Source organism: Colias croceus, chromosome 19 (genome assembly GCF_905220415.1).
Source record: "Colias croceus chromosome 19, ilColCroc2.1".
Lineage (NCBI taxonomy): Eukaryota > Metazoa > Arthropoda > Insecta > Lepidoptera > Pieridae > Colias > Colias croceus.
The window spans coordinates 4871056-4888056 of record NC_059555.1 but is presented as its reverse complement, the minus strand read 5'-3'; the positions used below and the strand labels follow the sequence as shown (position 1 = coordinate 4888056).

General features: G+C 32.4%; 2 protein-coding genes across 2 annotated transcripts; both read right to left on the bottom strand.

The window, feature by feature from the left end:
- Positions 1 to 164: 164 nt before the first annotated feature.
- On the bottom strand, positions 165 to 2671 carry LOC123700489 (transmembrane emp24 domain-containing protein 2). The gene is made up of 4 exons (XM_045647723.1): positions 2422 to 2671; positions 2007 to 2188; positions 1743 to 1892; positions 165 to 356 (listed from the first exon to the last, which is right to left on the bottom strand). Exons 1-4 carry the CDS (start codon positions 2558 to 2560, stop codon positions 207 to 209), a joined length of 621 nt encoding a protein of 206 aa, XP_045503679.1. The 5' UTR covers positions 2561 to 2671; the 3' UTR covers positions 165 to 206.
- Positions 2672 to 5330: 2659 nt separating this feature from the next.
- On the bottom strand, positions 5331 to 14064 carry LOC123700482 (alpha-tocopherol transfer protein-like). The gene is made up of 5 exons (XM_045647711.1): positions 13803 to 14064; positions 8267 to 8426; positions 7094 to 7274; positions 6350 to 6541; positions 5331 to 5654 (listed from the first exon to the last, which is right to left on the bottom strand). The coding sequence occupies exons 1-5, from the start codon at positions 13948 to 13950 to the stop codon at positions 5412 to 5414; spliced, it is 924 nt and encodes a 307-aa protein (XP_045503667.1). The 5' UTR covers positions 13951 to 14064; the 3' UTR covers positions 5331 to 5411.
- Positions 14065 to 17001: the final 2937 nt, after the last annotated feature.

Genomic DNA, 17001 nt, shown 5'->3' with positions numbered 1-17001 from the left:
TTTCATATTACAACATGGCAATATGAAGATAAAAATTAACTTTGATTTGAACTGCAAAAAAAGAACTGAAAATCAACACTTCCACACATTTACATTAAAAAAACAGGCATCATTCACAAGATTCAATAAAAGATCTAGATTGTAGTCAAATAAATAGATTGTAGAAAAAAATCTATAATTTATTATTATAAAAACTATACTAGTATTTACACAACACGTTGGACTTCAAAGAACCTCTTGAGATAGTAAACTTGTCCGACTGTCATAATAATGAGAACACAAGCTTCAAATGTTGACCACATCACTACACGCGAGTTTGTGCTTTCATTGATGTCGCGATGGATTCGATCTCGCACCTGCAAGACAATTGAAATTACAACACACTCTTTGTATTTACTCAGCTGTACAGAGCTATACGTGAAACGAATTCACAGCCCATTTGTAGACAAAGTACTAAGTCTGATCTAATGTGTTTGCTTTGATTGATTGGGATAGAAAAAAATCCTTATTTTTACTATGATTGAATAAAAAATAAGTTAATATTAAACACATAGTTTAATTAACTGACCCTTTGCACTCCCATATGAAAGATATCTTCATATGTTATTCGAAATCATTGCTTTGTTTGGATATAAAATTTCAGTAATTATTTTATTTGATTGTTGTTGTATGATTTGTGAAAAAAAAATCTACTCATACTGCAAAAACATTCAGATGTATCATATTTATTGGGTCTATTCAATAACATTCCACTTAATTCATGCATAATCAAAAAGTTAAAAGTTATAGGTATTAATATACCAGACAAGAACTCTGAATTCAAGACAATTTAAAAAATCCTATTTTAGACTATCCAAATACAAAGATATATGTATGGACTTCAAAAAAAAGGAGGAGGTTATCAATTCGGCCGGTATGTTTTTTTTATGTATGTACACTGATTACTCCGAGGTTTCTGAACTGATTTACGTGATTCTTTTTTTGTTCGATGCGGGATGGTGTTGAATTGGTCCCATAAAAATTTTATTCGGATAGGTCGAGTAGTTTTTATTTTATGAGCATTTTTGTCTGTATTTGTAAATGTTGCAAGTTTGAAGTCGGTTGTTTTTAACGCAGTTATCACTTGTACTTTCTTAACTAGGCAAAGGAAGATTTGGTATAGTATGATTCAAACTTAATTGTGGCTCTTAACATAGTATTATCTGATGCGCAGAAAACAATTTAGGTATTAGCCCTAACTTCCGAAACGCCATTAAGTTTGAATTGTACTATACAATGAAAAGATAGAACTCCACATATAATTAGTAAGCCTTATTTCTGATGTACAACATAGAAAAAGAGCTTTAGATATAAGAAATATAACGAAAATAGAAGATGTGAAAAAGACAAAGGTTCTTAAATGGAGGTGGGTAGGGCATATGCTCAGAGAAAAGGGAAACCGATGGACAAGGGTAATTACTGAATGGACTCCCAGAGTAGATGCTAATAGAAAAAGAGGAAGACAACGAAAAAGGTGGTCAGATGAAATAAGGAGAGTGGTGGGGCCGCTATGGTTACGGAAGGCGAAAGAATGTGGCGAGTGGAAGAAGTTGGAAGAGGCCTTTGTGTCACAAGGACACGCCAACACCCACAATGCAATTGAATTTTAGTTTTAAGTAAAAATGTAACCTGAAATATTGGCAATAAAGGCTATAAATAAATAAATAAAATTTCTGATGTGTTTTAGAGACAACTCAACATACCTGCATATACTCCTGTTCATGCTTGACAGTTTTGAGAGTAGTTCCCAATTCTTTTATCATGTCTTCAAGTTTGTTGTGATTGGCTTCATCTTCCTTCTCACCAGATTTTTTGCCAGGTGCATCTCCAATTTCGAAATTGAACATAACAACCTAAAAAAGAGTAAATTCAAATGGTAAATAAATATTTAATTGTACAATTATTTTGATTTAAGGTTAAATAAGGTTATTTAACATATAGTTATTTCTAATTGGATGCATTTGTACCTTGGGTGTCATTGTTGACATTTGATTGCTAAAGCAGTAAGTATAGCGGCCTGCTGTTGGAGCTGAGAATGTGTACATTCCAGAGGATTCTCTTTCTCCTTTATAAATGACTGCACCATCTGGTCCAGTAATTTTTACATCAATGTCTAAGAAGCCTCCTTCCGCTATTTCGAAAGTCAAACCTGTAAGAAAACAATGGCAAATGGAGTATATCACGATTATTATTTTTTACTGTCATTATATTATATAGAATAGAGCATGAGAAAGTTTAAGATAATGCGATGCTGTTAAAGATTTTTAAATTTGTATCTAAATGGCAAGATATGGTTAAGCAAGTGTAGAAACTTATGTTTAAATTAACGAAAACGTGTCGTTTATACCTTCATTTTATCAAACTTTTAACAATTGAACTTACCCATTTTCGTATCGGCTTCTACATTCTCAAAAAAACATTCTTCGGCGTGAGCATCTACTGTGATCATATAACTGTTTCCTAAATTGATTAAAGCAAATACAGTCAATAGGAAAACTATACATCTTTTGCAGCTCTTCATTTTATTAAATTATTGTATTAATTTACACTAAAAACAGATTGTTTTCGTATTATTTTTCTTTCGCTTTCCAAGACTCCAACATCGGGCCACGTAATGACATAAGCTGTTGAACATGTCAAATAACTGTCATAGTCATACGTCAATAGACAATTTTTTGAAACGTTGACGTATTACAAAACGTTCAAAATTCATAAAATATTATTTTTTATTGGCATGCCTTCAATGAATCACCCCTTCCAACCAATGCAAACTTAGCACCCCATCAATGGAATTTTGGGTCGAAAATGGCCTTGATCGATAGGTCTCCGTTAGGTCCTTTAAGGTCCCACAATTTTTTCGTTAGGTCCCCTTTAGTTTTTTTTAATATTTTTTTCAATTTTGGGTAAAATAAATACACTTTAGCACCCCATCCATAGAATTTTGGGTCAAAAATGACTTGTGTTTTTTCTTTGTGAGTGTTATTTTTCCGAACTCCTACAAAAAGCAAGCATAGTATTATAGTAGTTGTATGTGTTATTAATATCGTGCAGATTTTATCTTGTACGCGTGTAGATTGTCCCGTGTGAGGAAGATTATTCATAATCTTGTCTCACGTCCCGCGTGCCTTTTTCTACCATTACAAAATGGGCTTTAAGAGTTCGTAGATAAATCATATAGATTGCGATCGAATACTTCACTGAATAAACTCTTGCACTAGGGCAGAATCCGTCCTCAGTGGCATGATGCGTTCCCAAATAATAATAATTCATTATTATATGAATATGGACCATTTGTTGGGATCGAATTGGGGGACAAAAAAAAAAGACTTGTGGCACTCGGGGACTGCCGCGGTAAAGCTATTGCATAGCAATTAGCATGCCTTCAAGCCACACCTCCGAGCCCATCGGAGTGGGAAGCGTGAGGTTTTGTTCGTTATGGAATTTCTCGATTCGGTCCCCGCGCTCAGGGCCCGCGATAGAAGCTATGCAATAGCTTAAAAAATTGTTCATAACCATTTTCATAACAGAATAATTGTAAAAGTTTACGTGATTGGAAGTTAGTTTGAATATAAAATGAAGTTGTTAACTCCTACAAAAGAAATTTGAATATAACTGACAGCGCCACTTCACCGGAACACTGAAACGGAAAAAAATATACCATTCAATTTTTTTAAATTGTATGAATTAAGTTAAAGTTAACTACTTATCAAATTCCTCCTGTATCTAACTGATAAGGTTGAGCGTATAGAGTTCATGTAAATTGAATAATATTTTTCGCCAATCAATTATTTCATCCTAAAGTCTATACGTATTCTATTGGCCAAAATATTTCAGGCTCGTATTTTTTAATCTTCATTGTCCTCTATTGCATTAAATTGTGTAAGCTCATAGATGAGCAATTCTTGTATGAAATATAATAATATAATATATATATGTATAATATAATATTATATCATAGAATTTCTGAACTGTTGAAACAATTTTCATGATACTTTTGTATTTCCTAACTATGGGTTTCGGAGGCGATAATCTTTCTAGACTAAGAATCTTAGAAAATGTCCTATAAATACATAAAATACTGAGCATAGCTCGGTCATCTTATGTAATATAACAAGCGCTAGTTACTAAATGGTCAATGGAATTTTTCAAAGTCTCCTATTTTCATTCTTCAGTTGCTATATTATAGATAAGTGCTGCTGAATGTATCTCAATGGTCAAAAAATACGTTAACTGAAAAAGGAATTAATGCTTATTGACCACGCTCGCTGAAGTGAAATAAAGTATAGAATATATTATATGTATCAAGTTTCTTTAATGTGTAAATCTCTTGTAAATCTATTGTTCGGTCAAACATGATTTTTGTCGGAATATAGCTTTCTGATAAACTTAGACCTGAAGGCGAGGTTGATGGAATCGTGGTAGGGTCACTTTATTCTGTAAATATTTCAAATATAATATTGATACATAAAATGCTAATTGGAAATAGTTGGGTAAATAGCGGTAGACTAATGGAATTCCATTCATGCGGTAGCTAATCAAAATGTTACCTACTTCCAGCCGGCCAGCCCCCTTCAAGACGAAATCCGTCTCACATTTGCTTGGTTTTCCCAAGTATTTAGAATACGTAATTTTTATTTTGAAATAAATTATTTTGTTTTTATAGCCATAAAGACCACAGGCCGTTATACCCATTTTATTGATTCGTTCATAAATTATAACATTACTCGCGTGAATATGACAAACGTTAAGTTTGATTTACCGACGCTACGCCTTGGTTTTGGAGCCCAGCTGCGGGACAGAAACAAGTTTCATATTTTAATTTTAGTAATTTGCATGTTTTATCCGAAACTTTTTGGTACCAGGGTGTTAAATGTTAGAGACACAATGAAACACAATTGAATAATAAACAGTTTAATACTTATATTACATTCTTTATCTAAATAAATCTAAGTCTACAAAACTATTCGTCCGTCCTTACAATGAATACCATCTTATTCACTACTTAATACCAATTACATAATTTCTTTTTATTACATGGTTTTATTATATTTCTGGTCAAACATTCCATATCCATGAAACAATAGGTTATGGTTATTTATCACCTTTTTTTGAGCACAGCGGATAGGCCCTATAAATTTAAGTTAATTGTTTTATTATTGTTCTAACTGGATGTCATGTAATATGAACTGGATGAATCAATATTTCAGCCCATTTATTATTTATATACAATAATGTGTTTAGATCAATAGATCTCAATAGATCTCAATAAATCAATAGATCTAAACACATTATTGTTAATAATAATTAACGATTGGATTATGACATTGTCTGGACTCTGGAGCCCGTTATATTGTTTAACCGTTAACGCGACATTAGTCAATTTCTAACTTTCTGAATGCTCCAACAGTTCCATAAATATCGATATCAAATTGTGGTTCCGGGGCAGTTTGACAGATTTCATTGAAATTTCTAAGATATTCTCGGAGGTCATCGACTCTCTGGCGCCATTTCTTTGTGAGAACTTCGAATGATTCTTCTTCACCGCCCCACTCCGCAGGTATAATGCTTGCCGGGAAATGTTCTAGCAATTCATCCACTTTGGAGTGCAAGTAATACTGAAATAATTAAAATATATTAGTCTTGCCAAAAAGCTTCAAGATTTACATTAACAGATTACCTACTGAGGTAGGTAGGTAATCAGTTCAATCATTTTTATATTCACGAAAAATTAGTAATAAGCTTTAAAGATCACTTAATGATTTAAGGTAATCAGTAGGTAGGTAATATCATTATTGGTACATGGTAATATGAATTAACAGCTTTCCTACTTTTTATAAAAGGTGAATTTATCAATCTTATAATATTTGAAATTTAAGTTAAGTAAGGTGATGAGAAATGCGTTGAACGATCAAAATGTGAAAAATTGAAATACCAAGTACTTACTAGATATATTTAAAAATTTTAATTTTAATTTTACTTTATTGTAATTTTATTTTATTGTACTATTTATGACAGTTTTGGTTATTTTGGAATCAACAAATATTAAATGTAAAAGCATAATCGCATTGATTTCCGGTCTGCAAAATAGTTAACGATTATAATATAATATAATAAATATTAATCCTACCTACAAGCTGTTCGACCTTTACACATAGTTTCTACCACAGGTTTAGTACCAACCAACCAATTTTAATTTTTCAGTAGTGAGGATTTCTGAACGTTTATATTTAACACAAAAATTATCAATCAACCGTGAAATTAACTTAAACGTTCAATTAATGATTTGATATGTATAACGTAATTTGCATACCCGTTTCCTGACTTTTTCGTTGACGCACGATCTCATGAGGTTAAGTGAGGAGGCGACGAGGCCCGCGGCACCGACCACGTGGATACGTTTCATGCGTTGGGGGTACGCTGCCTGCGCGAGGTAGATGCTGCGTCGAACGGAGTTGGCGGCGGCTGCTACGTACGCGGCCATGGACGCCCGCACGTGGGTCGCCTGTAGTTGATGATGACATTTGTATGTGCAACTTAGAACAATTTAGAAGTTGGTGCTGCATTCGTGAACAAAGTCATCCCTCATGGTGATTGATGGCTTTGACAAGTACCTAGTGAGGTGTGCTAAACATTGAGTTAATAATGGTGCTATACAGAAACTAAGTACTTTTCGTTTTTTAATATAATATTATAGGTGGTATGTAATTTAATTTTGGCCAATTTGGTCAAAGTACCTTAATTGTGAATATGGTAACTGGCAATTAATTTACAGTCGATAATGGATAGGTAGCATTTACCAATACATTAAACAAATAGATGTCATATGGTAAGCAGTTACCTAGCAGGAAATCCAAATATATATATACTAATTAAATTATATAGGTAGCTGAAGAGTTTGTTTGAACACGCTAAAACCAGGAACTACTGGATCGACTTTAATTTTTTTTTCACCGTTGAATACCTATATGTAGGTACATGATCCCTGATTCCCTGAGTGCTATTATGCTATAGCCGGGCCAGAGTTAAATAAATAATAATTGTAGGATAGTATTACCTCCCAGACGAAGACGTCGCCCAATATAAGTGTTTCGTCTCGTAAGCGTGCATCGCTGATTGTCAATATAGCCTTCACTGCTGCATTTATATCAACACAATTTTCTGGATAGTTGGGTCTCACTCTGAAGATTGTGACACGAAGACCTTCGTCTGTTAACTTTGGAAGAGGTACTATATCCCTGAAAGATGGGAATTAATATTTATTCTATTAGAAGAATAATTTAGACAGAGGTACCTAAAAAAAGCTATTGATAGTGTGCTTGTGATATTTGATGAATACAAAAGGTCAAGGCTAAACTTATATGATGTTATTTTTTTATCAAACCACTATGAAACGAATTATATAAACCTAAATTTAGGCGGGCACAAAATAATTCATCGTACCTAACTGTGAAACTACATTTAATTCGTCATAGCTGTTTTCACGCGATGTAAGTACAGTCACACAGACTGAAATGTTAACTTCACAAAGAATAAACATGTGATTTTTGTTGCTTTTTTTTCATTTTCTGTAATGTCATAGACCTATCAAAATTTATCATTTGTACGTCCTTGATTTTCAAATTCTTAATTTTCGACTTCGTCCGCACATATTAAAATGTTAAAATTGACGTGATACCGTACCTAATCGGCGAACAGAGATTCTTATTTTTATTTTGCTTTATTGATTAATACAAAAAATCATATTATTGAACCCCAATGTTTTTTTTATTGATTTTTTAAATTCGATTCATTTTTTTAAATGCAGGTAGGTATAGATATGAATACAAATAATTCTTCAAATACTTCCGTGGTCGTGAATTCGTGATCATAATATTTTATTATATAGGTATATTGGAATATAGATTCATTTTGCCGATTTACATAATATACAAGATTGCACTCAAACAAGAATCATAATGTACAACTTCTCAAAGGTCAGATAATTGAATAATGCAACCAGAAATCATTGTTTTTAGGCAAATCAAAAATATTTTTTAATTTATTGTGAACAATATAAATTTCGTTTAATATTTAGTTATAGTTAACATTTAAATGTTTGAAAGTTAATAATATATTTTATAAAAAAACTAAATCGCCGTCAAATTAACGAGAATAAGAACGAAAATGAAAACATTTGTTATAATAATACATATGTAACGCATTACATTTTAAAATTGTATAAACTCACAGAAATTTGAAAACATTATTTAGCGGTGACTCGTTGAGGGACCGATGAATGAAGAGGTCTCGATACCGCGAGTGTGCGTAGCAATACGCCTCCAATTTGTTGCGGGCTCTCTCGAAGTCCATTCGACATCCACGGAGGAATACTTCCAATAGGGCATTATCTGTGAACAACAATACAACGATTTGTAAGCTTATTTATTACTTAAATTATACAGTTTTCCTACCAAAGTTTTGTATAGCAGAATACCGGGCAGGGTGATGGTAGAGTGATGAAAAAGTTAGGGGCATTTTTATTCTCATAATTTTTTTATTTATTTGACTATAAATATAATAGAAATATGCGACAGTATTATTTTATCCGCCAGGGTCATCAGATCAGGTTTTATAAAGGTCATCGAACTTTGTTATTCTTGGACATAATATGCAGATAAAAGCTCTTACGAAAACTTTGATTAAATAATTATATTTGTTTATCAGAGTCAGTACTCAGTGTTGTCTTTGTTTATTACATGAGTAGCGTAAATAGACACTTAATCTATATACATATAATAAATCTGTAGAAGGGTCAATTCTGTATATTGAAAATATTGAAGCTAGTCAATGAATATATTACGTGCATTTGGCTATAAGTAGCTTATATTCCGCATTTCATTCTACTTATCTTGTATATAAACTGCTCATCTTTGTAATTATAATAATATACGCATCCTCGGTTGCGTGTCTTGAATACGGAGTACATATCTATTCTAGAGTCTACGACTAGGAGAGAATCAGAGAAATATTGCGATGTTGGAAAGTCACTTCCATGGGAAATTTAAAGATAAATATTACTAGCTAAACTGTGCGTGGGAGTCGTCCTGTATCTTTGGGGTTTGCATGTTCTACTATAGCTGGGTACATGACAAATGACAATGCCTTGAGCCTTTAACAGTAGGAGCACTTAATAGAATGGGACAGTAGTTAAATGCACTATAATTTTTGTATTATGCACTTTAATAAAGTGACTTTATGCAATATTGTATCTAATGATCGGTAATGTGATTACACAGTGTGATTGACTATTTATAAAAGTCTTTGTGAGTAAGTAAAGCAATTACTATGGGCCCTTATTGGCGGTCGTTTATATAATATTATGTAAAACGTTAAAACAGGTTGCACACCAGCTACTTTAAAAATAGAGATAACTTGTCTAACAAGCTAAGCTTCATCGGCGCGAGGACTACACGACAATAACCTCTAATAAAGTGCAATTGCATTTCAATTAAGTCACAAAGCTCAAGGCTTATAATCTATGTAACCTTCCCGTTGCATCCTTCCTGTTCTTTGTTTTGAATTGACTAGTCTTGATGCATATATGCAATGACCAACATGGCATTACTCATTACTAGTGTGTTACTAGATAGGCTTGAAATAGGATAATACTGCAACTTTAGAGACATGAATCTCTTCTTGGAGTTATAGAATATAGATACCCCCTTCACCTCTAGATTATATCTGCTGTATCAGGACGGAACAAGAATTATTTATTTATTTATTTATTTATTTATCTATGCATAACTAATTTCAAATTGTTTCATAATCGATATAATAATACAGAAAGTAATGAGAAAGCTCATTGTTGTGTTTATTTGGTCCAAGACTTCTATAAAATAACAATTAAAGTCTGCTTTACAATTATTTGCGAAAGCGTAGGTATTATGTTCGAATACTAAAAAGGTTGCATTACCTTCTATATATATTGTAACTTGGTAACATTACGTGTGCTCGTGTATGGAATAATTTAAAATGTAGATTTTTTCTCGGGTGCATTTTATTTTTTATTCACATTACATTTTAATTTGTGGCATTTTCATTGATTAAGTTCCTACTTACGTCATATATACTTATCCTTCCTTCAAATTTAAATATTACAGTTTTATTGTATCATAACAATAAAAAATATAAAAATAAAATAACGCCAATTCATATACCTACATAAATATGAGTTCTTCTATGCGTCTAACTGAATAAAGCCAATAAGGCTGTATAGATCGCTGAAGTACGTACCCAGTACCCACATATAGATATCATCATCACTATACATAGTAGGTATACCTAAAACAAAGTCGCTTTCTCTGTCCCTATGTCCCTTTGTATGCTTAAATCTTTAAAACTACGCAACGGGTTTTGATGCGGTTTTTTTAATTAGATAGAGTGATTTAAGAGGAAGGTTTTAGTATATAATTTATTAGGTTTTAGACAAAGCGGGCGAAGCCGCGGGCGGTAAGCTAGTTGGACATAAAATAGTACGTTATAACATGGTTATAACGAAGTAAGTATTTTGTAATATGTGGCAATACGTAGGAACATTATAGAAAACGTAAATAACAATTATTTTTAATTATTGCGTACCTTATTCATTGCTATATACATAGCAAAATAGCAATGAATGAAAATACTGGAATGGTTTATGTTTATGTTGTTAAATAACATGAACACCCCCTATTTAGTTACCGTAGATAGTTATTTTAATTTACCAAACCAATAAAGGATAGAAAAAGCGCTTGGTAAATCTTCGTACCTAAGTACCTATAAGGGCTCTTTGGACGGATGAGGAGGGATGAGGCGATTTATCGTAATTTCTATGTGTTTCTATCTAAATGGTTGAAGTACAAACAATGGAACATGTTAATAAATTCATGGTACATTGAACGAGTTACGAGCAAAGCATTGCACCTATTCTTTTTAGTCTATATCTATGGCCCCTCTAGGTATAAACACGTACCTAGGTACGTACATCCAATAACTAGAGCGGCCGACCGCGGCCGCACGCGGGTGGTGAAAGAATTTCTGAAATTGGTCCAGGAGCTCCTGAGATAAAACGTGTCATACAATCAACGTCCAACTTTTCTCAATTAAGAATGTACATTAAAATGGTCTTAAATAAAAGGTAAAAATAATTTTATTACATTTAGCACGACATTAAAATAAATAAGTATGTAAGTAGTTACTTTTGCAATAATAAAGATTATTAAATATGGGCAGTTAAGTTATAAAACGCCATGACTAAGGTATTAAGTTTTAAGTGTCGGTTTATGAATAACGTGACAAAAAGTAATTGTTTCTATACCAATAATAAAATTGGAGTGTTATTTAATATTTTTACTAAATCTATAAGTACCTAGTTAGTTACATATAATAAATCTGTAGAAGGGTCAATTCTGTATATTGAAAATATTGAAAAAATAAATAGCAGGGGGTGTTACTGGATCGATACCAAACCCAAATACCTATATGATTAAAAAAATTTTTGTCTGTCTGTCTGTCTGTATGTGAAGGCATCACGTGAAAACTAACGGTTCGATTTCGATGAAACTTGGTATAATTATACCTTATTATCCTGGGCATAAAATAGGATACTTACTTTTTATCCCGGAAAAATACGTAGAAAAAATAAATCTTAATTTATCCGCGCGGACGGAGTCGCGGGCGGAAGCTAGTACATAATATTATGTATATGGATTATAATGCATTGTTAATATTATACCAAAATAGTATTTTTTTACAATTTTATCAATTTTCACCGAAACGGTAGTTAATCGGTACCTACCTATGTTTTAGGTACTTATCATAAAATTACTTTTGACCGAAATTGTAGATCATAAAATTATAATAATTATCTATACTTACTAGCTATAAAGGGTTCAAAACTCTTTTTCGGGGTCACCGCTTCTGAGATATAACGATTCAAACGTGCATCGTTATTAATATTATGCACACGATCAATTGGCATCTAAATAGCAATAAATATAAATTTTATATTTTATTTTCAGTAATGCTTTGAACAATTTTAAAAGTGATTAGCTATGACGTTTAAATTAAAGTTCTAGTGTGGTCAGAGCATTATTATTATTTTCTTGGCCAAGAAGATATATAACTATTTGGTAAGAGCATTAATAGTATAGAAATGTTTTAGATAACAAGCGTTTTGCCATTTGTCTCGGCCCCCCTGGTCACAGACAGACGGGCAGAGAGAACGAAGTCTGAGTGCGGACCCGTTTCGGTACGGAACCCTAAAAAGTACCGCGGTGTTTACATTAAATTACAAGGTATTTGCAGTAATTTAGACAGAGAAGTATTGTGTACAAGCATAAATAAAAATAAAATTTGCCGACATTTCTTTTTATCTTTTTTCAAATGCATAATATTAATTTATGGAGATAGGAACCTATTTAATATATTTTCTTTCTGTTTACGATTGATTTCGGAGCTTTTCGAAAAATGCTAACAACTTATTCGAAACTAGTTTTGAATATGAACAATATTTATACGGTAAAGCCACAGATAAGAAAATAGTTACTAGGTATGTACTTTTTAACGTGAACTTACCAATAGCCCATAAACAGACGTACGTAGATGAACAAAAAAATCAAAACAATGCTAAGTAATTTCACAAAAATGTTAATTTTTCAATATCTTACACCAATTAAAGTTACAAGTTATATAATAAACACACATTTTTATTACTACTTTGAAAACGGACTCAACTCTTGACCTTTTAAATTGTCATTAAGGAAAAAAAACTACGCATATAGCACCTCCGAACTTTTTTGGGAACGTCTGTTAAAAACACATACCTACCTATTCAAATCTTATCAAATTAGCGGTACATATATTTTAGGAATTTATATCCTGCTAGAACAACGAACTCTTAAGAGTCAAAATTTATAGTTTATCTATTGATGAAAAACCTGTATTCATTTTGAGGAACGTCGAATAGTTAAAAATTAAAATAACAAAGATAGTGGTTGAATAAAGTATAGGCACGTATTGGACATAGGTGCATGAACACTCTAAAATGCCATTTAAAAAAATAACAATTATAAGGTATCTATCAAAATAAAAAATAATACATATTAGGTACTTGCTGTCCCAACAAAATATGTTCTGCCACTCCTAGAACTATAAGAGGTATAAAAATACCTAGATGTTGGCTGATTCTCAGTTTTTAACCGACTTCAAAAAAAAGGAGGAGGTTATCAATTCGGCCGGTATATATATATATTTTTTTTTATGTATGTACACCGATTACTCCGAGGTTTCTGAACCGATTTACGTGATTCTTTTTTTGTTCGATGCGGGATGGTGTCGAATTGGTCCCATAAAAATTTTATTCGGATAGGCGCAGTACCTAGTTTTTATTTTATGAGCATTTTTGTCTGTAGGTATTTGTGAATTTTGCAAGTGCAAGTTTAAAGTCGGTTGTTTTTAACGCAGTTATCACTTGTATCCTATAAGAACAGAAGAACTATATAAGTAATTATAATATAATAACTCTAATATGATAAACGTAAATTCAATAAAACAATTGATTAGAAAAAATAGTCGATCGGTAAATTGCTGATTTATGCACGTAAAAATGTAACAGTCAACAATTTTATATTTCGGGTCATACCTATAGTCATACACTTTACATTTATATAAGTTGTCGGAAATCGCATTACCAACTATGTTTGTTTTAGCACAGGCATGCTTTTAAACAAATGATTAAAAATTACCAAATTGTTCAGGTCGTGGCAAATATGGATTTGCGGCACACATGCTTTGGAGATCAATCACACCCCTTTCTATATCACCGGGATGCTCGCCAAGTTCTTGCTTAATCATCTCCGCCTGTTTTGGTGAAGGTCCTTGAAGAAAAGCCATCGCTTTCACTGCACAAATTATAATTAAAAAAAAAAAATCGTTGTTCTAATTTTAAAACTGTAACGTTCCGCGCTCTAGCTGAGTAAGGATAAAACTGCTAGCAAAACGAAATTCACGACTTTTATAAACAATCGATACTTGACGATGACCGCTAACGCGACGGAATTATCATTCCAATATGATTACTCCTAGACGGTGAATTTTTGCGATATTTTTTTATAATAAGGTAAATTAATATTAAGTAGCTTAGAAATATTTTAAATTGCAGATCTGCATTTGAATTTGAATAAGGTACCAACCTGAAAATATTTTGTTCACCCTAGTCCCTAGGATATCCCATATTATTAGTTTACGCATTCCAATTTAATATTATTGTCTAGGGAAGATATTGTTGGTTAAATCATCATAGCCATACTTTAATATGTACCTATCTAATATTATGATGTCTATGCGCGGACATCCTACGAACGGCGGACCATAATTATTATTATAATATTCATGGTACCTATATTAAAAGAGTTAAGTTTTAAGTTTTATGATGCGGAAACTTGAAGTTCTAGTTCGGTAGTTTATAAGGTAGATTTGTGAATCATAATTGTATTCGTCGCTATCTCGTTTTTCCTAATACTGGTTTTGAGGTACAAAAGGTTATGAACCTAAGTCAAAAAGCACACACACACACAGATGTAGCTTTATTACTAAAAATAAAAAGCAAGGAACCTAACTGGTATACCTAAAGTTGGAAATTTTGAAAAAACTTCATTTTGGCGGCAAGAGATGAAACATGTGCCACGGTTTAGGAATAAATAAGGGTTAAAAAAAAATTTTTTATTCAGTTTTTTTGAATTATTTGTTACTTCTTACACTTAAAGGTTAAGTAAAAAAAAAACTTATTTACTCCAATACTCAATACTCAATAATTTATTTGCATCCGAAACTGAAACTAAACTAATCTTCATCGTAACTAACCATATCGATAACGGTTGTCGATAAGTGACGCACCGCACGTGCGTATCCCTAGCCCAAAGTTGGTTTATTACTTTCGTTTTGATAGTAATACAACATTTTGAAACCCTTTTATTACAAATTAGAAGTTGTATATGCTTTTTCTTAACGTTTAAGTGTAAGAAGTAACAAATAATTCAAAAAACTAAAAAAAAAAAATTTTTTTAAACTCTTATTTATTCCGAAACCGTATCAATTACGACATTTTACCAAAGAGTATTTCCTATTTGTATTTTGATGTACTATCGATTGGCACATGTTTCATCTCTTGCCGCCAAAATGACTTTTTTTTATCGCAAATTGGTAGGTATACCAGGCTTCATACTAAAATGTCCCATGCTCAAAATTGTATCTTGTTCATAGAAATAAATTTTATTGACAACTCCAAATAATAATTAAAACTACCAATAAATATTTCTTCGTAAATTATAGTTACTATACAATTTTAATTAAATTATTGTCTAACCATTGACCGCCTCCTTGGTACAGTGGTTGTCTGGTTGACTGGCGAGCGTAGTACCGGTGGGTCCTGGGTTCGATTCCCGGTGGAGACGAAGAAAAAAAAATGTCTCGGTCTGGTAGGACACAGAAGGCTGCAGATCACCTACTTGTCCCTAAAGAAAATCGTTCAATGAAACAGATGTATAAATGCATCTGCCCCTTACGGCTTATCCCACTAGGGGACATGGGACTTATTGTCTAACCATTTTTTATTTTTTTTTTGTGTGGTGTCTATCAATGTTAGCCAGAAGGGCTTCCCCCCTTGACGGGGATCTCGAACCTCGGCTTGGGCTGTCGCTTGAGTGGAGGAGGCCAGAAGGGCCCTAATCGGACGGGGTCTAACCATTCAAATAACTACACATAATATGTTGACCTAGACGAATAATTTTTGCGATGTTAAAATTAAGTGCTAATGACGAGCCTTAAATGGGTTTCGAATCAATGTGTACTTATTCTATTTAGCTGACATGTGACAATTGCTTAATTCTACAATAATTCCTATGATAACCATGATAACTATTACATCATGGAAATACGTCACTAACTTTTATTATGGAGGCATTTAACTTACTACAACTTTTCAATAAAGCAAAACGTCATGAGTTGTAGCAAAATAGCATATTATTATAATCGATTGATGACGTAAAATAATAACTGTATATTTTACATCCGCAGTAACTAAATGAAAGGTAAATTAAGAGCAAAAAAAGGTCGTCCGGTTAAAAGCGTAAGGACAAATTAAAAATAACAAATAGGTAATCCTTATATAAATACGACATAGGTACTATGTGTCTTCCTTATGTTTCAATAAAGGAACATTTATTTATAACTCGTATTAAACAGCCAGGAAACAGGGAGTTGAAACCCAAAAAATTATACAGGGTAAAGGGATACTTGTAAAACACCAGCAACCTCGCAGGACATGATAGCTAACAGTAACAACATTAATATTGTTCTACGACTATTGGCATAACGCAATAAATTATTTTTAAATGATTTTTTAAGCTTTTATTCTATTCTCCTAAACATTTGTAAGTAAGTCTATGTTCTATTCATCGCCGATTGGATCATGGATGACGCTTCTTCCTGTGCTTCTTCCCTCTCTCGTTCACTTCTTGTTTACTTAATTTTTGGGAGTAGAGTTTATAATATTCAAAAGGAAAATTAAATGTATATTTATTTTTGTATGAAAATAAAATCTAACAAATTATCAAAAGTCGTCGAACAAATGTTGATTGTTGTTACATAATATGATGTTAGCTATCTTGACCTGCGAGGTTGCTGGTGTTTTACAAGTAGCCCTGTATACAGGGTGTCCCAGAAGTCGACGTCAAGCCGAAATTTTCTTAAAGGTAATGCCACTGCAGTTATCAGAAAAATTGAAAAAAAAAATTAAGTCGTGTATTTTTGAAGTTATGGATTTTTTTTATTAATTCTAGAAAATGTACACCATGTGACAAATATTTACTTTTTGCCATTTTTTTTTCTCTTACGCCATCCCGAATGGTGCTTTATGTAACCTGTGATCCTACACCCTGTGCCAAT

Excerpts from the sequence above, each read along its gene's own strand:
- LOC123700489 (XM_045647723.1), bottom strand. The coding sequence starts at position 2,560 with ATGAAGAGCTGCAAAAGATGTATAGTTTTCCTATTGACTGTATTTGCT. Across the intron at positions 2,189-2,421 it reads AGAAGCCGATACGAAAATGG|GTTTGACTTTCGAAATAGCG; the intron begins GTAAGTTCAATT and ends GTTTTCTTACAG. Across the intron at positions 1,893-2,006 it reads TGTCAACAATGACACCCAAG|GTTGTTATGTTCAATTTCGA; the intron begins GTACAAATGCAT and ends ACTCTTTTTTAG.
- LOC123700482 (XM_045647711.1), bottom strand. The coding sequence starts at position 13,950 with ATGGCTTTTCTTCAAGGACCTTCACCAAAACAGGCGGAGATGATTAAG. Across the intron at positions 7,275-8,266 it reads AATAATGTTTTCAAATTTCT|GGATATAGTACCTCTTCCAA; the intron begins GTGAGTTTATAC and ends CCCATCTTTCAG. Across the intron at positions 5,655-6,349 it reads ACGAAAAAGTCAGGAAACGG|TATTACTTGCACTCCAAAGT; the intron begins GTATGCAAATTA and ends TAATTATTTCAG.